This window comes from Theropithecus gelada, chromosome 14, assembly GCF_003255815.1.
Source record: "Theropithecus gelada isolate Dixy chromosome 14, Tgel_1.0, whole genome shotgun sequence".
Classification (NCBI taxonomy): Eukaryota; Metazoa; Chordata; class Mammalia; order Primates; family Cercopithecidae; genus Theropithecus; species Theropithecus gelada.
In genome coordinates this window covers 75,940,528-75,966,340 of record NC_037682.1, presented here as the reverse complement: position 1 = coordinate 75,966,340, position 25,813 = coordinate 75,940,528, and the positions used below count along the sequence as shown (strand labels likewise).

Genomic DNA, 25,813 nt, shown 5'->3' with positions numbered 1-25,813 from the left:
AGTCCTGAAGAATGAATAGCAGCAGGTTGAGTGAAGAACAATAGCAGGGACTGTGGCTCTTGAAATCATCTTAGTGCTTCCTTTGGAGTATTGCCTGGTTATCAAGTGTCATGTTTAAAGGGCCCTGTGTGAATAAAATGGCTGAGGTTTTTCCAAAATAAAAGATGTTTGGAAATGGCTGTAGTTATGAAGTTTCACTCACCTAATGAATGTTTCCACTACTGTGTTCAAAAAGACAGTAGGGGCTGGCCGCGGTGGCTCAAGCCTATAATCCCAGCGCTTTGGGAAACCAAGGCGGGTGGATCACCTGAGGTCAGGAGTTCAAGACCAGCCTGACTAACATGGAGAAACCCCATCTCTACTAAAACTACAAAAATCAGCCGGACGTGGTGGGACATGTCTGTAATCCCAGCTACTAGGGAGGCTGAGGCAGGAGAATCACTTGAACCCGGGGGGCGGAGGTTGTGGTGAGCTGAGATCTTGCCATTGCTCTCCAGCCTGGCACCCTAGGCAACAAGAGCAAAACTCCATCTCCAAAAAAAAAAAAATACGGTAGTTCTTAGTAATATGATGTTTCCTGATACACATGTATATGTATTATTTATAACTTGTCTCATTCCTAAAATTATCCTATTAAAGTATTTAGAAACTTTGAGGCCCAGAAGAAAAATCATAAAACTGCAAGTGGATTTCATATTATTTTTCATGGCTGAATGATAATCCATTGTGTCATTTGCAACAACATGGGTGGAACTGTAGGTAATTATTTTAAATAAAATAAGCCAGGCACAGAAAGGCAAGTATTGCATGTTTTCACTCATAAGTGGGAGCTAAAACAGTGGATCTCATGAAGGCAGAGAGTAGAATGTGGTTATTAGAGGCTGGGAAGAGAAGGGGCTGGGAGAAATGAGAAATTTATTAAAGGTAAAAAAAATATAGCTAGATGGAAGAAATAAGTTCCGTATTCCATAGTACAGTAAGGAAATTATAGCTACCAATAATTTGTTGTACATTTAAAAATAGGTAGAAGAGAAGATTTGTCAACACAAAGAAAATATAAATGGTTGAGGCAATGGATATCCCAGTTACCCTGATTTGATTATTGTGCATCGTATATAGGTGCTAAAATAGCACGCGTACCCAAGAATATGTACAACCATTATCTATCAATTTTAACTTCATTTAATTTAGAGGGAAAATTTTCTCAAACTTTTAGGACAAACAAATAAAATCTTTAAAAAATTTTTGTTTCCTTTTTTGTTTCCTTGGGGCTCTGTAAACTTCTAGGCTAGGGTGAAATCTCCTCTGTTCTAATAGTGTTCAGTGTATTTTTGCTTCTCTTTCTTTTATTTCTTCCTTTTTGTTTTTGGTTAATTGATCACTATCACATACTTACATATCTCTCTATATAAACTGTAAGATTCTTAATAACAGGAACTGGGCTTGCTTCCTATCTGTGACTCTTATACTACCTAGCACAGTGTTTAATTTCAGTAGATACAGAAATGTCCTATAACAGAATGTGGGTGGTTACAAGAAAGCAACAAGGAGAATAATTTAACAAATATGAGGTAGACGACTGAGTAGAATGAATTCTGGAATACATTGGTTGTTTCCTGGCACATATGTGGTGCTCAGTAAATATTGGCTGAATAAGGGTGATAAAAGATATGCCTTGATAAAGTCTGGAGGTGGGAGAAAGGATTTGGAGCAATTACAAGCCAATGGTATATTCAGTGTAAGATGTGACATGAAGTTGAGTAACCTAATAATTTCCAGCAGAGTGTTTGACTGGATGCTTCCTATTAAATGTAGTCAACACATTTTTCTAAGACATTTCAAAGAATCAAGGCAGGGGGGAAATGGAGTCTAAGAAAGCATTACTTCTGCAAGATACACAGCATGCAGTAGTAATATGAAAACAATGATTTTTAACTCGAATCATGGCGGTAAAGAATTCTCAATAAGTTTACTTGATTCCAACTCATGGAAGCAATACTCTCAATTGGAAAAGAAGTCAACAAATACAAAATTGAACAAATAAACAGATAATTTCCATGAGTAATAGGTGATGTGGAGAAATGTAGGAGGCTATGTAATACCTGGGATGGTAATGAAACACCTTCAGGTAGAAGACCAGCAGAGGCATCTCAGGGAAGTAATCTTTCACTTGAGATCTGAATGAAAAGGAGGTGTCCAGGAGAAACCTAGGGGTAAAGCAATCCATGAACGGAGATGCCCTTAGAGAGGACTAGCGAGAATATCTCAGAGGCAGGAAGAAGGCCAGTATGGCTAGGTTAGGGAGTGATGGACAGAGTGGGGAGCAATGAGCAACAAAAGACAGACAGTGGCACAGGATTTGACATCCCTCAAAGGGACTGTGTATTTTATTCTAACTGCAAAAGTCTTTGAGAGGTTTTCTGTAAGTGGGGCAACTTGTGACCTGATGTTATGCTTGAAAACAATCTTGGTCAGTGAGAAGTAACTGCAGGACAGGAGAAAAACCAGTTGGGACGCTGTTTCAATCGTCTACTAAGAGAAGTATTGTTTCCATTAAGGTAGTAGCGCTGAAGAGGTGGCATGTATTTCTGTGGAATAAGTAAAACAACTTGTTAAGGGATTGGATATGGAGTATGATGGAAAATAAATCCTTGAAAATGCCTAGATTTTTTGACTGAACTCAGTTAGCGGTACCTCTATTTACAGAAAGGAAGATTGTAGGCCAAACTGACATGGGAGGGAATGAACTGGAATGACCAAATGAATGTCATTTCTCCCAAGTTAGATTATATACGCTTGAAGATCATGGTCTTTATTTTAGGCCTTATTTTTTCCTTTGTTATACCAGGCATAATTCCTTGCATATACCAAGTGATAATTTGTCTATTAGGTGATTGGGAAGGTGAGATATGGAGAATGGATGTCTGAATCTTCTACTAAGTTAACAAACTATGATAAAACTTTTGGCCTCTAGAGGTGGGTTTTTTTTTTTAATTATTTGCAAATCTTAAGAAATGTGAAGGGTAAGAAAGTTATCATAGATTTAAAAATTGTTACCCTTATGCCTTTTCAAATCCTCTCACTTGCATGCTCACAGTTGTAACTTGCATACAATATAGTTGCTCATAAGTAGTCATTTTTCATTAATGGGAAACTCATTAAAAGCTTCATTTGGAAGCTTTTCATTGAGATCCAAAGACAAAACATTTTAGTGTTTAGATACTTTCCTTATATTGATATTTTACATTTAATATTTGCCTTATATTGGTAATCTAATGGCTATGAATGCTAAATATTGTCAAGCTGTTCACAGCTACAAATGTTTACAAAAATTGCTTTGTGTCAGAAAATTAATCCCAGAGGAAACCGCTAACTTATTTAAATGGAAAGAGTTTGTTGCCAGTGACTAGTTTCACTTCACTGGATCAAATTTAAAACTGTAGAAAGCATTGCACATTATCATGTTGGGGTCTTAATTTCCAGCTCGCTTTTTCTTCTTTTCAATACTAGAGCTCTGGTAATAAGCAGAAGATTAGGTGAACAAATGACCACATGGTTACTTGGAACATATTCAACCGAAAAGAATACCAGAGAAAGAGGTGATTCTTACCTTCGGAGTATAAATAGTAGAGCAGAGGGAACTGAACAATTGGCCTTTTATTCTGTTACCTATTAGTACAATGAGGGTGATGACTCTGCAGTGACCATTGTAAGGAATTACTCTGCCATGACCATTGTAAGGAAGATTCAGATTGCAGATGTCAAGTGAAACATCTCCTCTTTCATTATACAGTTGGGGCTTTTCCATGAGGCTAATACAAACAAACTAACAGATCCCATGAAGTCAAACATCCTACATTTACTTGGATGTCTGTATGAAAAATCAATAAGGAAAACAGATTGTAGAATAAACAATTCTTTATTGAAAATAGAACCCAGCAAAATAATAAGAGGTGTTCTGCATTTCTTAGCCTTGGAAACCACACTGGGTTGCCATGGGAAATGTGGCATTCCCCTGTCAGGATAAAGGGTTCTATTTGCTCTACAGAAAGGCTCTGTAAGGACTGGTCTCTGGAAATGCTAGAACAGAAAGGCTTGGAATTCATGCCAGTCTTCTTCAGAACTGCTTTCTCTCCACAGATTCTTGGCTGTCTCTAACCCTTTTTCAGCTGTTTTATAAACCTGAGAATCATGAAGAGCTTATTCTAAACTACAAAAGTGGCTATGTTTTAATTTAGCTTAAAAGTACTTGTGACCTCTTCTTTGCCTACAGAATATGTTACAAACTCCAAAGAGCAGTACTCCCTGTTTCATGTTTAAGGCCTTTAAGGTCTTTAGCAACTGTTGACCAAACTCTTCCCATTAAAACTATCCCTTTGCTCCCATTTTTGGCTGACATGACTTCTTATTCTCTTCTTTTTCCTCACATATCCTCTCCACTCACTCCTTCTTAGTCTTTTTCTGTGTTTGTCTTCTGCTACTCATCCTATAATGTTTCCTATCACTAAGTCTTCATTTTAGCTTTCAGTCCTTTCCATCACAACCTTTCTAGGACTATCCATGGCTTCAAATGAACCTATACAATATTGACTCCAAAATGTACCGTTTTAGACCAGAACTGTCTACTGAGATTAAACTCTAATATCTATTTAATGAGGTATCTCTACCTTGATGGCACGCATATTCCCTCAAACTCACCAGATACAATAATGAAATAATCATATTTCCCTCAAACCTATTATTATTCTTATACTCCTTTCTCAGTATAAAGCACCACTGCTGACCAGTCACCCCAACTAGAAGCATGGAAGTTGTCCTGGATTCCTCGCTCACACACGACATGCAATTGCCTTATCTTGCAGATTCCATTCTTAGCTCTAGCCATATTTTCCTTCCTTCGACCCATTGGTTATTTCATGTTCAGGTCAGTATTTAGAGACACCTATACCCAAATCACTCTGCCTCCCTGGGAAGTAATTTCAATTTACTATTATCCATGCTTCATACTTTATATTTTTTTTTACATACATTGCTTTATTTTCCCCATCAGAGAAAACTGTGAAAAAGTACATTGTCTACATTATGTGATGACAGGACTAGAGATGAAACGTTTCAGTTTTGAGATTGTCAAGAACCTCGTTAAGAAAGGTGAGAAATTCCTAACCCAAATCCATTGGTTCTCAAGACCATGCTCCTTCCCCATCACAGTGCTGTCTCCCATCTACACCCAATAAAGTAGGAGAGGACAGTAAGAACTGAAAAGAAATGGAAGGAAAAATCAAAACAAGGAAAATGAAGTGACTTATCTAGGGCCAGTGAGCTCATTATGAGCACAGGGGAAAGCCCACATTTCTGACATCCAGATCTCTGCCCTTTTTTCCAAAAAAAACTTCTGCCTTTTCAATGTTGTTAAAGAATAAAAATCAGAGTGTGTTATTCTGAAAAATTTCTTTCCTATGTGAAATGAAAAGATATCCAGGGCAATGTGAATTAGATACCTAAAATCCTAGCTGGCATACGAAAATCTTCCCATTTCTCATTCTCCACTTGGTGCATTTTGTAGTACCTATTTTTATTTTTATTTTTTTATATTTTTTTATTTATTTATTTATTTATTTTTTATTATTATTATACTTTAAGTTCTAGGGTACGTGTGCATAACGTGCAGGTTTGTTACATATGTATACTTGTGCCATGTTGCTGTGCTGCACCCATCAACTCGTCAGCACCTATCAACTCGTCATTTACATCAGGTATAACTCCCAATGCAATCCCTCCCCGCTCCCGCCTCCCCATGATAGGCCCTGGTGTATGATGTTCCCCTTCTCGAGTCCAAGTGATCTCATTGTTCAGTTCCCACCTATGAGTAATACCACACATCTACAGCCATCTGATCTTTGACAAACCTGAGAGAAACAAGAAATGGGGCAAGGATTCCCTATTTAATAAATGGTGCTGGGAAAATTGGCTAGCCATAAGTAGAAAGCTGAAACTGGATCCTTTCCTTACTCCTTATATGAAAATTAATTCAAGATGGATTAGAGACTTAAATGTTAGACCTAATACCATAAAAACCCTAGAGGAAATGTAGTACCTATTTTTATATAAAATTTCTAACTAAAATTTGCTTTCCTTTTTGAAGTAGCTACATTTATGGAACTATCTAATACTTGATTTAAGCTGTTATAAATTCAGTTTTTCATTTTCTTTTTGAAGAATGGTCTGTGGGGAAAGGGTTTTTTTAATACATGTTCATACATTACTAAGTGCCTTAATGTTTTCTGAGATGCAGCTTGTGTACTACCGAAGCCGAGAAGAATGATGTATAGCCAACTACCCAAAACAAAATGAGTAAAGGCAGGAATATGCCCACTATATTAAAACACTATATTTTGCTCCTGGTGTTTCAGGCTTTGAAGCCAGTCATAATCCAATTGAGTCAGTCCACTGGGCAAAATGCTGAGATTTCTCATTATTGCTTTAAGCAAAGGGTTTTTCATGGAGATTAGTTCAGCATTTGAAGTGCACTCTCAGAGTCTCTCAACTACTTAACAGTGATGAGTGTGATTTTTAGAATGGCCAGTGTTTGGGCTGCCATGTTCATCACTTACCTGTTGTCACAGAGAAGAATATGGGGTCACAGTGGCACAGGTTGGAGAAAACCAAGGGCTGAGAATTACATCTGTCTTCTGATCTCACCTTAAACACATTCTGGCTGTGCAACTTAACATAAGTGTCCTTTACAAGAAGACTCTAAATTCTCTCTTGCTATTCTTTAAAGATAAGGAAAGAACTAATATCTGGTTGACAATCCTGTTAGACATTCATACAACAGAACTTTTCCTACCCTACACATCCAGAACCAGTTATTGACTTGTTAGTCAAAAGTCTGGATTTAAATAGTTCATTTATTTTAAAAACTGCCTGTCTTAATTACTTCACCTTAACTTTTAAAAATATAATTGCATAGTGGCATAATAAAATGAGTGTTTTATTGGTATTTAAAAGAAAAAAAATGGTATTTCTCCCAATAAACCATATCCAGTTTATTTTCTGAGTCACCATGTCATTACTGACTGTTGAGTGAAGCCATTTAACATTAAGTAAAAAAGCACATTTTGAGTATCTTTGGCTATGGAATGAAAAATTGGGGGCTCTAAATTTGAGTTAATATTTTTCTTCATGCTTATATCCATCTGTTTGTCCCAGCATGCTTGATTTCTTAATTGTCCATAATTTTAATTTTAAACAAATTATCATTAGTACAATCTTATGCTTTGCATTTCTGTAGGTCATCAGAACTTTTAATTTGAGAACAGTTAACATATTGTGTTCCTTCATCTTTTTTTTATATGTGAAGGTCAAGATTTTTTCTAGCATTTTCAAGCTCTGGCCACAATTTTGATGGTGTTCTTTCTAATGTCTAAATTGTTCTTTAATTTAAAATATTTGGCATACCAAATTGACTTGTAAGGCCAGAAACCTGGGACCCATTTATTTTTTTTTCCTGAAGTTCTATTTCATTGTTCTTACATAAATCACATGTTAATCCATCATTCACACTTTCCATGCTGGATTTCTTTAAATTTAGGTGAGAATCAAAAGTGAACTAAGTAAAAAAATTATTTTATTTTATAATTATTTTTTGATCTTATCTCTCTCAGACCTAATTTGACAGCAATATTTTTAACTATTAATAAGTACTTTTTTTTAGATTTTCAAGATCAGCAAACTTACTCTTGATAGAGATAAGGCTTTTTACATACACATATTTCATTTTTGCCACATTTAATTATGTAATTATAAAAACAAATGCAATAATGATAAACAGATTTAAGAACAGTTACAATTGATTCTTTGTTAGTATGAAAATCACCTGAAAGGAATGGAAATTTATGGGACATAAGTACTCTGCTTGCTGTGGACATTGGTCTGCCTGTCACTGAGAGAGTGCAGAAGATTGGTTAGTCTATTAAAAGGATGCTGATTAAGAGAACTCAACAGCATAACTTGTGGGCTAGCTATTAAACTGGAGGAAGATCTGTGATGATTTGCACAATGCACAGTCTTTATGCCTTATTATAATCAATGACTTAAATAAAAATGTGAATTTTGATGATATAAAGCTACATGAAAGAGTGAAATTTTATAATGGCTAACACATCCTAAATGTCCAATAAATACTTATTGAATTAAATTGATGACTAAATGTTAGCTTAACAAACTTAAAAACTAGATCAAAATCAAAACCATTAAATTTGACATGTGATAAATATATTGGGTCCCAAAATCTGATGTGTAAGTACATGATAGGTTTGATTTTTAATCATTTGAAGTCACAAATACATGAGACGTTCAGTGGACTCTAAACTTAGCAATAAAATTCAGCAAATTGTAAAAGTCCAGGTTATCTTGGGCTGCTATAACAGAAGTATGGGATCCAGATGGAGGAAAGTCAGCATCTCATGGCACTCTTCCCTGATCTGAACACATCTGGAACTATGAGTTCATTTCTACATTCTGCAGTTTAAATATTAGATTGGTGCAAAAGTAATCGCGGTTTTTATCATTTTGTAAAACAGCGAAAACCACTATTACTTTTGCACCAACTTAATAGATATCAGAAGAAAAATGTGAGAGCATACAAGGAAAGATAACTAAGAATCTTGAAACTAGCTCATAAAGAAAGAGTCAAAAAAGTGTTAGGAATGTTTACTTGTAAGGGTTGAAGATGCAAGGACTATCTCAGTCATCCAGTGGCTGCTGTGGACAGATGGGTATCACATCAAGAGAAGGAAGAACTTTTTAATAATTATGGATGTCCACTGTAGATCATATTGCACACATGTGTAACCAGCTCATCAAGCTAATCTTGTACAAAATCAAACTCAATTATATTTTTCTATCCACTTATGCACTTTCCTTTACACACATGCACTTCTGTTAATAGAGCCATGATCCTTTCAGTCAGTGATAGAACTGTCTATTCATTCCTCCTCACCTCCCCCAATCCTAACACCAGAGTCTGTCTGTTTTTGAAGGCTTGCTTAAAAGTCACAGAAGAGAGCACAACTCTTCCTATACCCTGGCAAGAACAGGGCCCTTTCTATGTGGGATAATTTAACTTTGGGGAGGGGAAGTGCCTACCCAGCCAGATCACTGGAATCAGAGTGTCTTCTCCTTAGCTCTTTCTTATTAATTCCTGGATATTCTACCTCTAAATGTGTTAAATACATTCCCTTTTCTTAATTTTTACTGCGTTATTCAGGTTTAGGCGTGTATTAATTTTCTTCACCCTGATGGCTTATTGTTATTCTCCCTGACTATAGATTTCCTCCACTTTCTTTCATTATTCAGAATATTTTCAGGTTTAGTTTTCTGAATCACAGTTATCACCATCTTGACCCTCTTATTCCCCCCACTTAATAACCTTGGAGAGCTCACCATTACTAACAGATGTAAGACCAGACCTTGGCAAGGTATTCATTGCCCCTCATTGCCTGTCCCCAGCCAGCTTCCTGACCTTACCCCTGGCCACTCTGCTCTGGCCAAGCCAAGACACTTAAGTTTCCAGAGCACACCACGTATTTTTGACCCTTCATGATCTTGATCACGCTCTTCTAGATTCTCAAAATGTCTTATTTTCCTTTGTCATACTTTAAAATACTTATATATTCTTCCAAACATAGCTTAGATAGTTTGCCAATTAAATATGCCTGGGAATTTATTGAAAAATGCTATCCATGTTATTTGGACATGGGCCAAATGATTTATTTGCTTTCACTATTCTCTTTATTATCAGATATTTATTGAGTACTACAATATTGAGGAATGAGTCATTCCAAGCACCTAACACAATCCCTGGTGTATAATAAGTTCCCAATTAACATTTATTGGGTATAACTACAACATATAAATAATTATACAAGACACTTCATGTTAAGTATCAGTGAAACAACAGGAGGACTATCCAGTTTCATGTGGGAAGGTGATGATGTTTTGATTATGTTAAATTTGAGGTATTGATTGGATATCCAAGACATACTCTTCTTTTTAAGAATAGTGACAACTTAATGCATGCACTACATTAAGAGAGAAGGAAAGTAGACAGAAAAAGACAAGAAAAAAATATTAAAGTAGATTAAATAAATGATTGATACAAATATGTAAGAGAGAGATGAAGAGTTGAATATGACACGGATAAATGCAAGTTCATTAGAAATGAAAAAATAGACAATATTGAATATCCATAAGGAGATACGTTAATGACTAATGTGACTTTACAAGTCACATTAAGTAACTTTATGTTATCAGTTAATTAATAAAGTACACAAAAAACCTTTTGTGCTATCCATTAAAATAGCATAGTTTTAATATTACAGCATGTTGGAAAAACCATTTATCCTGCCTCTCATTGCCTCAGAGAAAGAGAACCACCAGCTAGGACCTTTGTGTTCCATGTATAATGGAACTATTTCAATTCAGATGCTCAAAAATTTCTTAATTAAGCATAGCAATAGGAATGCATCTTTCAGCACCATTCAAATTTCAGTTCTTAGGCAACAGTTTGGAGTCTTTTACTTGGAAAACTCAGAGAGTTCTTGGAAAGAAAACTCTATTGTGCTCTTGCTCAATTTTATTTAATGACAGCATGATTTGGATAGGCAATAGGGCTGATACCTCTCTTTGGATCTTAAAAAGGTTTAGTAATATTTATCTCTACAGTTGCCTGATTTAGTACCTCAGCCAAGCTACCTAACTAGGGAATTGGTGCCACAGGTTTTCTACCAGATGACAGGGGACTTCTTCTCCAGCATTCATGTTGTAGCATGATGCTGAGCCTCCCTCATGCTCATTCTACCCACCCACTATTCATTGTCACTTAAATCTTCATAAATGTTCAGGACTTACTAATGAGGTGGTGTGGATGTGACAGAGAAGTTCCTTTATTAAGTGATCTTCATAAAAATGATCTTCAAAAGCCACTGACATGGAAGTTGAGCGTACATAGTAAAAGTAATGGGTGGTATTTTATACCAAAGAAAAAAAGAACTTGTCAGTGTTACTCAGTGGGAGTTCAGTATTTTCTAACAGAGTGTTTCAGGTGCTCTATATAGACCAGTCACAGAGCTTTGATTTCAACTTTTTATAAGACAATATGGCTTATCTCAGAGGAGCAAGCACTTTAGAGCTGGCAAATCTGGGTTCTACTTGCGCCATCTACTAGCTAGGAGATCTGGGCCTTAATTTAATTTCCCTTGAAAATGGAGATGAAACCTAATTCTTGATGCTATTGCAAAATTTCAAAGCGAGAAGTCATAGGGGCCTTACAGATAGATGGAATTCAATCCATGGTATTCATCATTCAAAAAGACATTGATGAAGGGTCTTTTGTGTGTCAACCCCGAGCTGAGAATGTATAGATGAAGAAACCCAATACCTTGCTCTGAAAGCATACATGACTTTATAGGAGAAATAGGCGTGTGAATAAACCTTAGTGATTCATAGCTCTGGGTGCTATTATGGATATGTAGGAAAATGAGATGGTAGCACAGAGCAGCATGTTTTAGCTGTGAGTTCCTCCCTTGGTTCTTTCTACAGCAGTTCTCAGAATTCCATCTGACTGGCCTCTCTTCCTGAGGAGGTGAAAGAGACAGGAAGTGGTTACCTGTAATTTCTTAGCGATGGTAACTCTACACCACATTGTTTATGCAGCCAATAGTGTGGAAAGGATATAACCTACTTGGTCCGAAGGGGAAACTATTTGATGTTCTTTAAAATACCGGTTGTAATCACCATCAAGTAGGTCCAAACATCCACTGCAGGTATCCCTCCTGCAAGTATGGCTTGGACATTACTATTATATTTGGGAATAACAAAAATTCATTGTGTCCACAGGTCTTGACTGTATTTGTCTTAGTTCACTGTATTTGTCTTAGAAGAGAGTAAAAGGATAATTACACTTTGGAAAAGACTCTGTTCCAAATTTACAGACTAGGAGAAACTGGCTAACCTTGCATGTGTAATATAAAAGGAATCAAATTCTCTAAGCACCTCATGGTTCCATTTGCATTTACTTTGTCACTAGAACTTTAAAGAGGATGTTATTGGAATACAGTAGAATAGCAAAGTAATTAGTTATAAGGTAATTATAAGTGAAGTGAGATTACTGATTTTTTTTGTTTTAATTTTGTGGGCTGAGCTAATGGTGAGAAAGCTATCAGAAATTACAGTTACTTATTAATCTTGGTTAGTGACCGTCATTGATCTTTGCCTAAGAACTGTTGGTACTTTCTAGACCAGTGGAAAACAAATGGTAAAGGAAAGGATTAGACATTTTGCACAAAAGATACACAATTAGCCGATAAGTATATGGAAAAAATGGTCATTCTTACTAATAGACAAATAAATGCTCATTACAAATTTGAAGCATCATTTTTCATCTATTAAATTGTTAGAGTGTTTTAAAAGTTATAATGTCAGTGCTTGCAAGACTGTGGGGAAACTGGTACAGATATACATTTTTAGAAGCAATAAAATGGTACAAAGCTTTTGAAAAGTAATTAATAACATAAATCAAGAAACTAATAAGTGTTTCCATTTTGGGAAATGCATATAAAGGAAATTGTAGAATAAGAAAAAAGTAATTGATACCAACATGTTCATTGCAGCACTGTTTATAATATTAAAACAATAAACATCACCCAAATATCCAACTATCAAAAATGGCTAAGTAATTGTATCTTCATAGGAAGTAACATTATGTAACACCAAAATAATAATGATAGAGACCCTATGAGAAATGCTTAAATTGTAATGTTAGGAAAAGCAGAGGATATGAAGTTACATATGTTTCTGTATATATGTACAACTATGTGAAATACATATGGACATGCAGAGAGTCAAAAAGATAGAATGGAAAGTACACACACTTGGCAATAAGATAAGCTTTAGTTTGGACTCTGGCTCCACATTTGCAAGCTGTTGATTTCTGAAAATTATTTTAAGTTCTATGTGTTTTGTTTTCTTGTATATGGAAATACTTATGTCTACCTTATAGAATTCCTATAAGAACTACATTAGATAACTCGGTAAAATGTGAAAGAAGGTAATAGGACTATAGGTGAATATTTTTTAATTTCTCATTTTTATTTCCAGTAATTTTATAATATATTTGTAATAGAAAATGCTTTATTTTATTTTATATGTTGTAAATGTATGATATTTTTATAATAGAAAATATATTTTAATCTGATATTTATCACTAAAGTTATACACAGAAATATATACCTTGTGGCACTGACTATATGACTAACTGAAGTGGTCTAAATACAGTAATTATTCTTATTTGGTACTAAGCATCTCAAAGCATACCCTCTGCTAAATCGTATTTGTTTATTTATTTAATGAACGCTTATATAGCTTTACCATGTGATAGTCATTGTTCTAAATACTGTATTCATTTAATTCTTACAATAACCCTGTGAGTAAAGTGCTGTTACTATCCTAGTCTTACAAGATAAGAAGCTGACATACAGAGAGATTTAAGTAATTTATACAAGGTTACATTGGTATATGTGGTTGAGCCAGGCAGTCTGGCTACATAGTCCAAGGCCTGAATGCTATGATGCTTTTCAACTAGTCAATTGAAAACATGATCAATGAATATCTTGGCACTGCGAGGGATACCAGGAAACACAATCTTTAACTTGAAGAAGCACAGTCTTTAACTTGTATATCATTCTCTAGGTTTCAGCTATGGTCTCAAAATTCTGTACCCTTAACCTTAGACAAATATTGTCTACTTGTCGCAGGAAAACACCTCTTCCCACCTATGGTGACTTAGGTTCTGAATGAAAGACTCTGCAGCCTATAGCTTGATTCTCTGTGGCAATGTCAGCATTTGTCATGTTTGTGCTGAGAAATCCTAGACTCAGGTTTCTTTTATACATATATATATATATATATATATATATATATATATATATATACACTTGTTCACATATTATATGCATATGTGACTAGTATTTCAACCAAAATATTTAACCTAATACTATAAACTAAAATTACACATTCAATAAAGTTGGCTGTCGAATTATTATTATTGTGCCTATCTCAGATAAAAAATTATCTTGCCGTCTCTTTCTAAAGAATATTCTAGGCCGGGCACGGTGGCTCACCCCTGTAATCCCAGCACTTTGGGAGGCCGAGGAGGGTAGATCACAAGGTCAGGAGTTCAAGATCATAGTGAACATAGTGGCCAACATAGTGAAACCGCGTCTCTACCAAAACTGCAAAAATTAGCCGGGCGTGGTGACACGCACCTGTGGTTTTGGTGACTCAGCAGGCTGAGGCAGAAGAATCGCTTGAACCAGGGAGGTGGAGGTTGCAGTGAGCTGAGATCGTGTCACTGCACTCCAGCCTGGGCGACAGGGCGAGACTCCGTCTCAAAAAAAAAAAAAGAAAAAGAATATTCTAAGATTATGAGATGAATTCTTAAAAATGTGAAAACTTGTTATAAGAATTTAAAATGACTCTAGAATCAAACAGTCTCAATGCCATTTCAAGCATAGGAAGTTACCATGTGACTCTGAGCAACTTTCTCATCCTCTCTGTATCTCAATTTCTTTATGTGTTGAATGGGACATACCTCCTAAATTTATGAGAAATAAAAGACATAAAAATTTAAAAACAGGAAAGTGTTTAAGACCTCAATAAATGATAGATATTATCATTTTATTTCTATTGCTTATCTGCAAAATTAGTGTTTCCTTGTTACAGGTAATCAAAATCTAGAACTACATTAAATTTGAAGATTGATATGCAGCTGGAAGTCTCATTTTTCAAGTTTTGTGTTCACCAAATAGCTCAATTGTCACTAATTTTACAACTAAGTGTTGCAAATTTGAATTAATAAATACATCTATACTAATTAAATACAACTTCTCTGATTTACAGATTAGGCTCTGTGTAAAACTTTGTTGGAAAAAATTATTCTGCAGCTTAAAAAAATACATTGCATCATAAATAAATGTATGTTTTTATGCTCTATATTATCTCATTCCAAGGGCAAAAAATTACCTTTTTCAAATATGTTTGTTCATTTTAATGTTTACCTATCATTAAAAGTTTACTTTTGAATGATATATATTAAAATCAAATTATAAAAAAATTAACTCTTATCTGGTAGAGTACTATATTTTGGTGGAGGGTTCTACTTATCAACAAATATTTAATCTCTACTGTATTTCTTTCAAGATTGGTTCTTGACAATAGGACTGATTAAAATGTTCAAAAACATTTCAAATAAATGATGTGCGTTTCTTCTGCCTTTTCTTGCAGTCATTCCCAACATAGCACCACAACTCGTCAGCCTTCAGTGACTCTCCAACGGGCCATCTCCCTGGAAGGGTAAGATAATAATAAAGAACCTCTTAAACTGTGCAACCTTGGAATATAAAGTTTTCCTTTCTCTCCCTGTCTCTGTCTCTCTTTCTCTTTCCCTTCCTCCCTCGCTCCCTTCTTTCCTTCCTTCCTCCCTTCCATCCTTCCTTCTCTCCTTCCTTCCTTCCTTCCTTTTTCCCTTCCTTCCTTCTTTCCTTCCTTACTTCCTTCTCTCCTCCCTTCCTTCCTTCTTTCCTTCCTTCCTTTTTTCCTTCCTTCCTTCCTTTTCCTCTTTCTTTCTCTTTCTTTCTTTTTCTTTCTCTTTTCTTTCTTTTTCTTTCTCTTTTCTTTCTTTCTTTCTTTCTTTCTTTCTTTCTTTCTTTCTTTCTTTCTTTCTTTCTTTCTTTTTCTTTTGTCCTCTCTCTCTTTCTTTCTTTCTTTCTTTCCTTCCCTCCCTCCCCACTCTTCTCTCTCTCTCTCTCTCTCACACACTCTCTCTTTTTTCTTTCAATCAGCAAATATCTAGGAAACTCACAATATGTGCCAAGCACTGTGCAAGGTACTAGATTCAGTAAGTCAAATAAGATTTCTTCTTTCCCTTCAGAGGGCTTCATTGTCTAGTACAAATGATAGAAATACAAACACATACTTGTGATACAGTGTAAGCATTACACTCTATAGGAGATATGCATAAGGGATTAATGGAGAATCCAGGAGGGATACCTAACTGTAAATGGGCATCAAAAGGGAACTGGGGAGCAGGTCAGTTTGGTTCCTGCAAAGATGTAACTCTTGAGCTGAGGACTGAAGTGTATATGGATATTTGCCCAACAGTACAAATTCATAAATATTCCTCCAAGGGAAGGAAAAAAAGCATTTACTGAGTGCTTATTAGGTGCCAGACTCTATCTATTTATCTACCAATCACCTGTTGTATTAGTCCATTTTCACACTGCTGATAAAGACATACCCAAGCCTGAGCAACTTACAAAAGAAAGAGGTTTAGTGGAGTTGCATTTCCATGTGGCTAGGGAGGCCTCACAATCATGGTGGACGGCAGAAGGTACTTCTTACATGGCAGCAAGAAAGAGAATGAGAGCCAAGCAAAACAGGTTTCCCCTAATAAAACCATCAGATCTCGTGAGACTTATTCACTATCATGAAAACAGTATGGGAGAAACCGCCCCATGACTCAATTATCTCCCACCAGGTCCCTCCCACAACACGTGGGAATTATAGGAGTACAATTCAAGATGAGATTTACATGGGGACACAGAGCCAAACCATATCACCTGTCTTACCTGATTTTATTTCTAAAGTAGTCCTAGAAGATAGGTATCTTTTTTTTCTGAATCTTCATTCTCAGAGAGGTTAAGTAATTTTCCCAAGTGTACTTGTACAGAAAGTAGCATAGCCTGGACTTGAAATCAAGCCTGACTCCACTGTTTTGCTCTGTCCCCTATAATGTGGTATGAAAGACTTTATTGAGGTGGAGAGCACAGGTTGTACAATTCATAAACCACATTCAGGCTAAGTTAGACATCGTGTAGAATTTCCTAAGTGTGGAAAAAAAAAACAAAACAATGAAGAACTAGAATGACTCTAACCTTAAAAATCATTAAATAGAATTAATAACCTGCTGTTCGGGATGGTACTGGAGGTCCATGTGCATACTATGTAGCTGAGGTGTTGTTTGCAGTAGAGGTAAGGGTGTGGGGACTAATTTGACCACTGTCTCTACCTTACTTTATTATTCCTTTTGAAGACCTCTCCTGGCAGGGCTCAGGGTGGCTGTCATTTCACATTTTGGCCATCAGCACAAAGTAGACTTCCTCCAGCTGTGATAAATAATGGCATTTCCTTCTAAGGCTATCTCCAAACTTTTGTTTTCTTTCTTTTTATTAGCAAAAGCTTCTTAGCAATTTGCCCAAAGCATTTTTTTCAATTTCCACTGTTTTCCACTTGAGTTTAAGGAACTCTATAATTGACATAATCACCATTTCTTCTTCTCTGATGAGGCCAAAAATGTAAACGTGTTACCCTAACTTCAAAACACCAGTGACTCCTTTTATAAAAAAATAGCATACTGTATAAACTTCATAGTGATCTATTGTCCCAACTAGCATAAAGCAGTTTGCCTTATATCTAGTGAATAACACAATATATTCTATTCTCTGTAAGAATGGAAGAAAACTTACTCTAGAGTCGAAGAATTTGGTTTGAATCCTCGCCTCTGCCATATGCTGTTGATCAAGGACCTTCACCTCTCTAAGCATGGGTTTCCTCAACAATAAAAGGGAAAATAGTATCAAACTCACCTTTTTTTTTTTTTTTTTTTTTTTGAGATGGAGTCTCTCTCTGTCACCCAGATTGAAGTGAAGTGGAGTGATCTCGGCTCAGTGCAACCTCCACCTTCTGGGTTCAAGCGATTCTTCGGCCTCAGCCCCTCAAATAGCTGGGACTACAGGCACATACCACCACATCTGGCTACTTGTTGTATTTTTAGTAGAGATGGGGTTTCACCACATTTGCCAGGCTGGTCTCAAACACCTGACCTTGTGATCCGCCCGCCTAGACCTCCCAAAGTGCTGGGATTACAGGTGTGAGCCACCATACCTAGCGCAAACTCACCAATTTTAAAAAATAAAAGTGGCAGGTACATATTGGACCCTCAATAAGTACTAGTTAAATATACATTTAGTCTAAGTGTTCTGAAAAAGACAAAATTTATTTTTATAGGCTAGATTAGTTTGAAGACTTACTTTGAACACTTGCTTTTAAATACGTTTATGTGTATTTGTTTATGTAAAACACTTCTGGATATAAAATAAAATATTTGAGGTAGAAATAACAGCATTATTGAAATATTTAGAAGGCAAAATTTCAGTAATCCTCTGCAAAGTCCAGAACACAAAAATTTGTGCTATACGTGCCCAGCTGGTTGTCAGATGAAGAGATAATGTGGCACATAATCACTGTGACTGAACACATAGTGGGAAAGTTATTTTTCATCTTATATAGGCCAACGGGTCTTTAGCAGGTTTCCCATTAAAGTGTTATACTGCTGCGTGTAGGCAATCAACTGAAATTGCAAATTCCATTATTTCAAAACTCTCCTTCCTAATGCTTTTGTGAAAAGCAACTACATAGGATATTTTTTAAATGAATGTAGTTTAAAAGGGCATATGTTTATATAATTTTCACCCAAGTTGCTATTTACTTGACATAAAATAAGTGGAGATATTTCAGATTTCCAGTTAATTTGATCCATTGAGACAACAAAACTATCTAATTGAGTCCTCTACCATAGAGTCCACTGCTGCTGTTAAATTGATATCTGAATCATCTATAACTATGCCAGACAAAATGAGGAAGAATGATACCCCCATTAGCAGAATAAGTTCTGTGTTTCAGTTTCAAATTGACAGACATGGCCCACACCTTAATCTCCTCTTCCTCCTGAGACCCTAAAGGAAACTAATGTGATAATAATATTTTTTTAAAAAGGACAATCTCATAGTGATCAAGGAAATAGAAGGGAACATCAAAGGCCAAATGGGTTCATTACATTTCTTTGCAACAGAAAGCTGATGGAAGGGTATTGATTGGTGAAAAACAAAGTAATCTCAGCCTTTGATCACCTGTGGAAGCAGGGCTGTACAACTCCAGGGAGCACCTTTTACATTGTATTCTATTAGAATGGCATTTCATGGGGTTGTGTTTCCCGGGATGCCACCCACAAGAAGCCCTACCACAGTGCAGTAGCACTATGTGAAGGGGCCTACAGCTCAGCAGAGAGCAGATCTGCCTAGTCAAACCCAGAAAACTCAGAGACATTAGGGTAGTGACAACAGATGGGATGGAAAGCAGAGTCTGAGAATAGGAATGAAGAGTCCTCCCGTTAGCGTGCACACCCCTGCATACAAAAAAGAAAAAAGATGTTTCTTCTCGGAAGACATTGAATCACTCTTCTGTAGCACCTAGATGAGCTACTTTGAGAGGTGGCGCCCACAGTTGAGCCCTTCACAGTGTGCTAGTCTGGGGCACAGTTTCGTGTTTTCTCGCTTAACCTCAAACATTTCTGTTAAAAAGCCTAATCAACCTAAGTGCCTATCAACGAATGACTGGATGAATGAAATGTGGTATATATACACAATGGAATACTATTCAGCTGTAAAAATAATGAAATCATGTCATTTTCAGCAACATGTATGGAACTGGAGGCCATTATCTTAAGTGAAACAGTTCAGAAACAGATGAATGCCACATGTTCTCACTTATAAATGGGAGCTAAATAATATATACACATGGACATAGAGTGTGAAATGATAGACATTGGAGACTCAATAGAGTGAAATACTGGGAGGAGGTTGGACGATGAGAAATTACTTGGTGGGTAAAATGTACATTATTCTGATGATGGATACACTAAAAGCACAGGCTTCACCACTGTGGAATATGGCCATGTAACAAAATTGCACTTGTATCTCTTAAATGTATACAAATTATTTAAAAGCTGAAATGGTTAAAAGCATTTGCCTCTGGAAAGGAAGGGAGAATTCTCAGGGGAGGTGGCACAAATTGAATTTTGAGGGATGTGTCTGCAGCAAGGCAGAGGTTAAAAAATGGAAAAGAAAATCATGTGCAAAAACCTAGATGCATTTTCTTAACACTGCTAAGACTAAAAAGTATCTGCAGCTACTCAGAAAGCTTTCTTTCATCTAGGAGAAGGCACTTTATGTTACCTTACAAGGTCATTTAGTGGCATACTTAACGGCAGAATTTTCTGGTAAAAATTCTAGTAGCATTTTCACATTGGCAAAACAGCTGCCCTGGAAGGTGTTGTCCACCCTTTATAAGTAGCACTTAACAGGAAACTAAATGACCATCTTCAGTGAAATTCTTCAAGGCATCCTTTATGGAATAAATAGTTGGTCTAACTAACCGCACCAAAAATCTCTCCCAAATCCAGAAGCATATGAGTGTCAAACAAAAAACAACAAAAAAAGTAGTTTTACTCACAAACAGATCTAAGGGAACCCATCCTTTCAAGTTAACTGGTTTGTGATGATACTGCTATTGTACTTTCTCACCAGGACAGGCCTAACTCCATTGGGATAGCCATGTGCCACTGTTTGGCACAAGAGACACCCTTCCCACATTTTAAGACCACTCTAGGCTCATGAAACCATGGTTCCACTGGGGCTGGGGAGACTCTGTTGTTCTAAGCCTGAGCTCAGGTAACCTTTCCAAGGAACATCTGGAAACAGGACCTCTAATGGAATTATTCCCTCTCTTGTTCTCTACTCCTTTTGCCTGGATGGGAAAAGCTTTTTTTTTTTTTTTTAAAGCTAATGTGCTTCAAATTTCCTGGGATGTTGCTAACCTAAAAGACTCAGTCTTTTTCCTCCAAGTACTCAGATATTTGGTTCCAAAATATATGGTCATGGCAGAATGTGATCTGAAAATCAACAGGTCATCTTTGAATCAGGATATAGAACCCAGATCTACCATTTCTTACTGTGTGATTTTGGCAAGATGTCTGTTATCTCATATATGAAGTGATCAGGTTGAATTAAATAAACAAGGTATTAGATGCCTTCCAAATCTAACATTTCGGAGACAAAATTTTGGCTTACGGACTTCTAGGAATATTCCTAGATATGGAGCATAAACTTTTAAGGGACCATTGGGCTCTGGGTAGCTGGCCCTTTGAGCTAGTTGGCTTGAGTTATCTCTATCCACATATACAGACACCCATCTATACCTCAGGATTTGTAATCAGCATGAATGCTCAACTTCCTTCAGCACACCCTGACCTTCAAAAGTAGTGCTAAGTAGTGTTGGGGGCAGGGAGGGGTTGACATGCTGATTAATATACTGAATTATAGTGGTGCTCTTTGAAACTTGGAAGAGATTTTTTTTTTCAGGCTATTAGTTGCTAGGGTCGATGGTCAAAAATCTGAGCCTTTGCTTATCACAGATATTTTAGTGACTCTATCAAAACAGAGAGGCAAGTTGGATAAAGTGCAAAGGATTTTTGTCTATTTTTAGAATGTATTAAAATAATATATATTATTTTATGTGTATGTTTATGTGTGTATATATGTATATGTGTATATATACACATATATGTATATATGTATTTATATGTATGTGTCATTCTCTTTATTTTGCTTTCCTGCCAGCTGAACAGTTTATTTAAAAAGAATATGGGAAAAGTAAGGAGATGAGCACCCATTTGATTTTTAGAAATGATCAGAAGAAATCAAACTGCTCCCCCCCAAAAAAATTTTGTTTGTGATTTATAGTCCAATAAAGACAGACCTGCCTCCTGAATAAGAAAGTTCTGGGTGAGAAAGCTCTGGTTTAGAGTCCCAACTTTATTAATGTTGCCAGGTCACCTGCTAAAAACATCCTAGCTGTTTGGAAGGACTCAAAAAGTTTACAGGCCCTCCTTCCGTCCCTGTGTGGCGGAGGTAGATCTTCAGAGTTTAAAAACCAAGGGATTCATTAGGAATCTATCAGAGCAGCAAATTCCTCTAGATCATCGCTATCCCCCATAGTTCAGCATCACGTGCTTCCTTTTCATTTTTCCTTGTGTCCCTGGAATTTGCACCTCTCCTCCTGCTTGAGCTTTCAGCTCCTTTTCCTTAGCCTCATTTCAAATGGTGAACAGATTTTTTTTTTTCCATTTCCTTGCTCCATAAGACATCCTTTTCTAGGCCTTATAATCTTTTTCCTCACATGTGTAGAGCTTAAAATATAAAAGGTGTCATCACAGCAAACTTTAAGGAGTCTCCCAAATTTACCAGTATTGAAAAAATGCTGAGACAGTGGAGAGCTAGGAAATATTTAAGGGCTATGAAGACATGAGTTCTAATTCTCTCACAGGGACTGGATTTCTGTTGCCATTTGCTTTTCAAATTACAACTGTGTAAAAATAAATTAATACATAAACAAACCATTGATTCTTGTTTAGAACAGACAGAAGTTTCCAAATGTGGAATTTCAAGGACTAGTAAAACAGCAAAAATATTTTGCAAGATGACGTAGAAAATCTAGATTTGTATTTTTCCAGGTAAAGACTTGTATAGACATTATCCACTATCATCATTATTGTTCCATAAAAGAAAGCCTTCCTTAAAATGAAGAAACAAAAAAACATAAATTGAAGAATACAGAGTACTCTATCATTAAAGCAGGCATTGCAAACCCATAGACTCTAAAGTTCAAAAAGAATATTTTTTCTATATTTAAGGGCTAAAATATAACATTAAATATTGTATATTTCATTTTAATTTAATAGTAACTGATATGTGTTGTGTTTTATGTGGCTCTCATTTTGCTCTGATAACAATTATAGGCACATTTAACCCTCTTTATGGATGAAGACACTAAAGCTTGGAGAAGTTAAGTAGCAGAACTGAGATTTGAGCCCACATTTTTAAGTCACTACATTCTCATACCTCCCCAAACTTGTATGTGTTTTGTTATTACAAGCTGGCCAACCTGGAGGCCTAAGTAAGACATTAAAATACAAAGTAGAATTCAGTTTGATTTCTGAGGTTTTGGAGTTTTTCGTTAACTAGAATCATTGTCAAAAATCTGGTTCAAATAAAAATGTTAATAAATGGGGAACAAACTTGTATCGTGATTCCACTCGCTTTGAAATGTACTGAATTAGAAGAAATGGAGGAATAATATCTCCAAACTATAGGCTTCTGGTTTGCCCAGCAGGACTAGGAAGAAGCTCAGAAGTCACAGGTCAGGAGTCTGGTTATGAGAATTCTTGGGTTGCCCTGTTCAGTGGCCTCACATACTGAGGGCTGTTTAGTGCCAGTAGTATTGACCTTGTAGGGCTGCCACAGAATCCACTGGGCAATTGAAGTTAGGGATGTTTACTTTTTAAATACTCCCTATTTTCCGGATGTAGATGAGTTCCAACATGATTACTTATCATATTGTGCATATCTTCCTTGAAAACTTTTTAAAGTTTTACTAAATGGGCTTAAAAATGGTCTCAAAGTAATTGTGAATAAACTTTCTCCTCATTGTTACATAATTAAACATACCCAAAACAGTGTGCTGCAGAACATCCAGCTAGAAAAGTGCCCCTCTTCATCAGTACTCATAGTTATTAATGCTAATAATAATATGCTCACCCATGACATTGACTGAGATGTCACTAAAGAGCTAGTTAATATGCTGAATTAACCAACGAGGAATAAAACAGCACCCAGTCATAAGTCTATTATGAAAATGAAAACCAGAACCATTATTCCATGACAAGATTTAGTTGCTTAAACTATCAAAAAGATTTTATCAGTCCCAAACTTTCTAATTGTAGCCCCAGCACCAACCTCTTCTTTACATTTGCATCACTACCTCTCTTTGAATACTGTCCTTTTTTAACTTGATTCTGTTTATGATGATGCCAACCAATAAATTCAATTAGGAATATAATGATAAGCAAAGCAGACATTAACTCTGCCCTCAGTCTGTGGGAGAAAATAAGACATTAATTGAATAATCACACAAATAAATATAAATCTGTTACTGTGTCAAGCTCTGTGGGGAAAAAAAAAAAAAAAAGGTAGGGGGGACTACGATGCCCTGAGTACCTATAATAGGGCATCTGACTTTGTCAGGGTGGTCAGGGGAGTCATTGAAGGCTCTCATCTGAATGACGACTAGACCTTGACTAGGCAAAGAAAGGGTCATCAATGGCTGCACAATGATTACAAATCTGTCTGAGTGTATGACTGAGCAAAGCACAGATGAGAACAACATGAACTCAGTAGAGCTTTCCATTTAGAAATTTATAATAAGGAGGCTGACTCATGGTTGACTCGCTGTCTCCTCCTAAGAGGCTGTCTGATGGAGTCTTCCAGTTGCTTATCAGTGTTCTGTGGTCTTGATAAAGACGTGATTTTCTAAATCCCATGGCTGTCCAGTTCTGCTGTTCCTTCGGTTTTATGTTTATGTGTTTGTTTGCTTATTTATCTGCCTATGTGCCAGAGTTATGAGATCTTTCATTGCCACTGCTGCATCTTTCCTTCTCCTCTACCAGCTCCTCCCTTGGTCCTTTTTATTTTCTGTCTTTTCTCCCTTTCCCCTGCTTTCTCTACTGAAACTTCCTCCTCCTCCTTTCTCTTAGTCTTAATTTGCCATTCATTTTCTTCTTTTTCTCTTTTATTCTTCTCCCTTTTTTGCTGTTTACCATGAAAGTACCAGGATTATGTTCGCATAGTGCATTATAATTTACAAAGGCATCTCATGGACATTATGCCATTTGATCCTAGTAACAGCTTTGTAAGGTGGCTGGGTAAGAGTTATTTATCCTGTCTACAGATGTGACAGAGGACCAGTGACTTCCCCAAGGTCATGTGTCTGGGAAGAGAAGGATTCTTGACTGCAACCTAGATGGCTGTCTCCTGCACTACTAGACCATCCTGCCTCAACAGAAATGTCACATACATTTCAATCACATCTTTTAGTCTGACTGACAAAAGTCCTTTTCCGCCTTGTCTTTATCATTCATGAAAATAAGTCTAGACAAAAGTCATGGTCAGAGGGATTTTCTGGTGGCTCATTCATCACAAGAGTTGAAATAGCCTTAGTCTTATCTGATGAATATTTGCTGGGCATTAAATTTGACCTTGGATTGAACTGCTTACAAAGAATGATTTTCATTCTATTGCTACCTTGTCTGGCTGTGATGTGGAAAGTGGCATGGCTAACAAGAACCAAAAACAAAGAGGATTGCTTCAGGTATCATTTGTCAGCCTTCATTAGATTACTCATCTTGAGACATCTATCTTTATATATCCAAATGAAATCTGGTGTTTTTCCTAGCATATATTTCAATCCCTCAGAGACCCTTAAATTCCATTAGGATTTCTGTTTACTTCCTTCTTCTGGCCAATTATAAGAGAGTTTAAAGAAAGAGCACATCTGTATCCTATGCCACAGACCAGATGCCCCTTTATTGCCAGAAAAACAGCGAGCGATGTTTATCGTTTATTTAATCTCTCTGCTGACTTTCAGTGCTGGTAAATGTTTATTCCACTGAAGTATGCTTTTAAGATGTCAGTCAGCAACCTTTATTGACCAATGGATCACATTTGGTAAAGGTTCCTGCTTATTACATAGAGAATTAGACTGCTCAAAGAGGATTTTGCAGGGGACAAGCACCATTCATCCATTCATTCAGTCATTGATTTGATTGATTAACTTCTTATATATTTGTTCAACTAAGCATTTACTGAATGTCTAGTATGTACCAAGCACTCTGGTGAGATATTTGAGAAAATCAAGAAGAAACAGGCCCAAGCCTTGCCCTTGAAGAACTCACAGACTAATAGGGTGACAGAATGTTGAAAATTGCAGAAATTCATTGTGATTATATCTTTGTAATTACAGAACA

General features: G+C 36.3%; 1 protein-coding gene across 11 annotated transcripts in view; it reads left to right on the top strand.

Annotated features, from left to right (window-relative positions):
• Positions 1-25,813, top strand: part of DLG2 (discs large MAGUK scaffold protein 2) — a 2,171,029-nt gene that overhangs the window by 1,722,640 nt on the left and 422,576 nt on the right. For all 11 annotated transcript variants that reach the window (XM_025355445.1, XM_025355443.1, XM_025355446.1 and 8 more), the window contains one exon: positions 15,343-15,411. In XM_025355445.1, the coding sequence (XP_025211230.1) occupies positions 15,343-15,411 (69 nt within the window). The remainder of the gene's footprint in view (positions 1-15,342; positions 15,412-25,813) is intronic.